General features: G+C 35.5%; 1 protein-coding gene across 3 annotated transcripts in view; it reads right to left on the bottom strand.

The window, feature by feature from the left end:
• Positions 1–268: 268 nt before the first annotated feature.
• RFTN1 (raftlin, lipid raft linker 1) overlaps positions 269–3,788 on the bottom strand; it is a 139,415-nt gene continuing 135,895 nt past the window's right edge. For 2 of the 3 annotated variants that reach the window (XM_006019573.3, XM_025198975.1), the window contains exon 10: positions 269–1,969. In XM_006019573.3, coding sequence (XP_006019635.1) covers positions 1,511–1,969 — 459 coding nt within the window. In that variant the 3' untranslated portion in view covers positions 269–1,510. The remainder of the gene's footprint in view (positions 1,970–3,788) is intronic. The other variant, XM_006019572.3, reaches the window with a different exon arrangement.

Genomic DNA, 3,788 nt, shown 5'->3' with positions numbered 1-3,788 from the left:
AATTTTTTTTATGTGGAATACAGTTTAAAAATAGTTTGAACACATATGATGTGCATCTAGAGAACACTTTTCATTGAGTCAAAATACCATAGAGGAAAAAAGAGTAATGATAATTAGCATGAATAAATCAGCCTAAAAAAAAAAGCTACATTGTTTGTGAAAGTGGTGTTTCTTTCAGTGTTGTGTTTTGTAAAGTGAGGTATTCATTTATAAACACCTTACAGGACCCCCTGACTATTCCCAAGTATGGGTCCATCTAGGATTGCTGAGTAAGGAAAGACAGAATTTGACATGTTTAATTCAACGAAAAAGGTCTGAATACATACAAATATCATAAAAAATATTACACATACATTTTTCTGTAAAGATTTTAATATATCTCCAAACATGAAAATGTTTACCACTTTACATAATAAAGTTTGTACATCAGCTGAAAAACAGTTACCTTTAATATAAGGGAGGGTTAAATTATCAACTTGCATTTGTCAGGGTTATTTGTGGCTTCCACTGACATTTGCCTGATAGAACTTAAAAAAAGGGGAAAAAAAAATCAAATAGCTTTCTTGTGACACATTCTAAATTAAAAATGGTGAAAAAATACAACTGCAGTCCTAGCATGTTGTGAAGAGCATGTTCATTTTAGTGAGTATGTACAACTACTGAATTACATCCTACATCCCGTTTTCTTATTCTTAGCTCTTCTCTTTCTTGAAACCCCAACAAATATTGAAGAAAGGCTGGTTAGCAACCTAAAAATCCATAATGCTATCATAAAAGAATGGGATTAATTCAGCATTATGTTGGAACTGCCTACTTAACAGCCCAACATATTCATAGCAGGATTTTGTTTCTCCATCAGTTCCTCTTAAAATGTTCATGATTTGATTATTGCTTTCAATATTGGAAAGAGTTAACTAAACCCAAAAGAGCATATCAGCAAGTAAATATATTAAGATAAATACAACTACAGCCACTTCATCCAGCCTCTTGAAGACAAAATGCCATTTCCTTAACAATACAAACTTAATGACAAAATACCATAAGATGTAATGCATTTTTAAAGTAATTCTACTTGGATAAAAATATTACATAAGGAAATTTGATCAAGCAAAGCATTTCCACTGTACTAATAGAAATAGTGGACATAAGCCTGGTTTTATCAAAATTAGCAAAGGGATTTAAAACCCTAAAAAGTGTTTTTATTTCCACCTTGCTAATCATAATATATTTCAAATGTACCTTAAACAGGTAAAGCCAGTAATAATCAATTCACACCCACAGTAACTTCAGTGGCATTTTTGCCATTAGATTCTGTGGAAGCAAAAGCAAGCCCAATAATAATTTCAAATCTTAAATTAGTCTGTATATGTTAATAGGAGAGAGAATAAGATTGGGTAATACTAAATTCAGTGTTGCACTGAGCAATGAAATTAGACAGGATGATTCGTTAAACCCGTCCTTTATTTTGCTAAAATACCTGCAACTCTTGGTACTCTTAAGATGTAAATTATTAATCACCACACAGGTCCATGGACCCTCCCCCATCACCTCCATCCCAAGTATCAGTAGTTAGAGCACAACTTTCTTCATGTGTTACATGGTCCCCACAGTGATCAGACATACCCTCCTGACTCAGGCATGCTTCCAATTCATTTTGATGAGTATCACAATTTTTAGGCCACTTTTCTTCTGCTTCCCCACTGCTATGGATATATATGTCTCTGTCTCCCAATATTTCAGCTCCCATGTCTGTGTCTGTGATATCATCCAGCTGTTGATCTGAGATTGCCTTCCTGTTGTCAATGCTTTCAGTTGCAGATAATGGTGTTTCTAAGTTTCTTACGTTCTCTGTAACTGTGGACTCCTGCCTTTCTTCTGCTGTTGGCTTATCCCTAGCACTTAATTTAGCCTTCATAGCTTTCTTTGATTGTTTATTGCTCATCTCTTCTTTGGAGAATCTCCAATGAAACTAAAAACAAAACATCTGAATGTTAAAAGTCACTTTAGATATAGATAGGAACACAAGTAGAAATGTTTTCTGAAATAGTACTGGCTTGTTTAATTTCAATTCAGAGATTCATTTGATCAAAATATACACCACATATAAGTACACCAGAAAGCCTAAAATTATCTCCTGTCTACATGTATGAAGCTATTTTACACACACACACACACACACACACACACACACACACACACACACACACACACACACACACAGCTCTGTCATGTATTCTGCTTAGGCCCTGACTGAAGGATATTTCAGTGTTGAGGTAGTAACCCACAACATCCTGGCAGACATCCCAAACTGAGCTGGAAGCAGGCAAATAGAAAGCTGTATGAGCATAGACAAACAAAGGAAGTGATTCTAAAGTATTATTCTAATTTCTTAACAAGTTAGCAGCCTGACTGATAACACAAGCATGCACACACCCACTGTGTAAAGGCAGCAACTCAGAAACAACAGATATACAAAATTAAATTTAAGGCAGACTTTCTCTTTTTGTTATGTGGTTTATCCTCCCTCCGTTATACACATGCATGTACGTGAACTATAGCATGTAAATATTGGTGAAAAGTTAACATCTGTAAAAGCTATGCAAACTTAATTGTATTAAAAAGTCAGTCAAGTATTTTCTAACATGCGGAAAAATGCTCCACTCCTGATTATTTGTCTGTATTACTTTGTAGTGTATGCTGCAAAAATAAAGGTTTTCCAGAAGCCCACAGTTCCTAAGGGACCAGAATTTGAAAGATTAAAGCAGCATTTTGAAACCTTTGTAAAGCCTTCAGCCTGTAGACAGAAAAACATCACATTTATAATCTGACCTGCAAACCATGAATACACTGCAGAGTCCAAAAGTAATTTTAGATGATGGTTTAAGCATTTGACATTTAAAATAAAGAGTGATCAGTTCTACAACAATGTAGCAGAGTATGAAAAATGCACAAGGCTACCTCCTGCAAAACTGACCACAAGACTCACCACAACCACCATTTTGGATGATCTGTTGACTAGCTGTATGTTGACTACTGCAAAAATAGCTGTGGTTCCTTGAAATGTTGATGTAACAGGCACAATGTATATGATGTCTGGAAGTTACTCCAAAGGCAAAATATTTATTGACCTCACTACTGAAGGAAAAGTCCATCTTCCCAAGATAAATCAGACTCAACTTTAAAGTGGCTAGTTACATCACCTTTTAAAGAAATTGTCCTACAGAAATTTAATAAGTACATCTGAAGATGCACACTCTCTCACTAGTGAGATCTGGGTTAGTCTAACTATGGCACTAGCTCAGCAGAAAATATTCACTACTTTCCATGCTGCACAGATTGAGGAAAACTGTGGACTTTTGCTATTTGCTGCATCTAGGCATTCAGAAAGTTCAGGTACAGCCCAGCAGCTGCATGAATCTGTGCCAGAGTGAACTAGAAGGATAGCTCATTTTCATAAGACTTGCACCTTCATAAGTAATTTATTTATTATTTAAGACCACTCACAAACATATCTTACTATAGGAAAGCCTCTTTTCCAACTAAAATTTGAAAGTATTCCATTCTAGTACCTACAATTCCGAGCCCAAAATAAAGCCTGGGCACCAGTTCTAGTTTTACATATCTAATGATCTGATTCTGCTCACTAATGAGGTGACTGGATTTGTAATGAAATATGTATACCCACAGTTAATTGCACGTGCAATTGATTGTAAGCATATAGAGAGACAACCTGGGTCAAGGTCCCTGCAAGGCTTCAATAATGCCCTGTGCTTTTCCAACTGGCCAAA

The sequence above is a fragment of the Alligator sinensis genome, unplaced genomic scaffold (genome assembly GCF_000455745.1).
Source record: "Alligator sinensis unplaced genomic scaffold, ASM45574v1 scaffold29_1, whole genome shotgun sequence".
Classification (NCBI taxonomy): domain Eukaryota; kingdom Metazoa; phylum Chordata; order Crocodylia; family Alligatoridae; genus Alligator; species Alligator sinensis.
The sequence above is the reverse complement of the archived record's forward strand: the minus strand, read 5'-3'. Positions and strand labels throughout refer to the sequence as shown.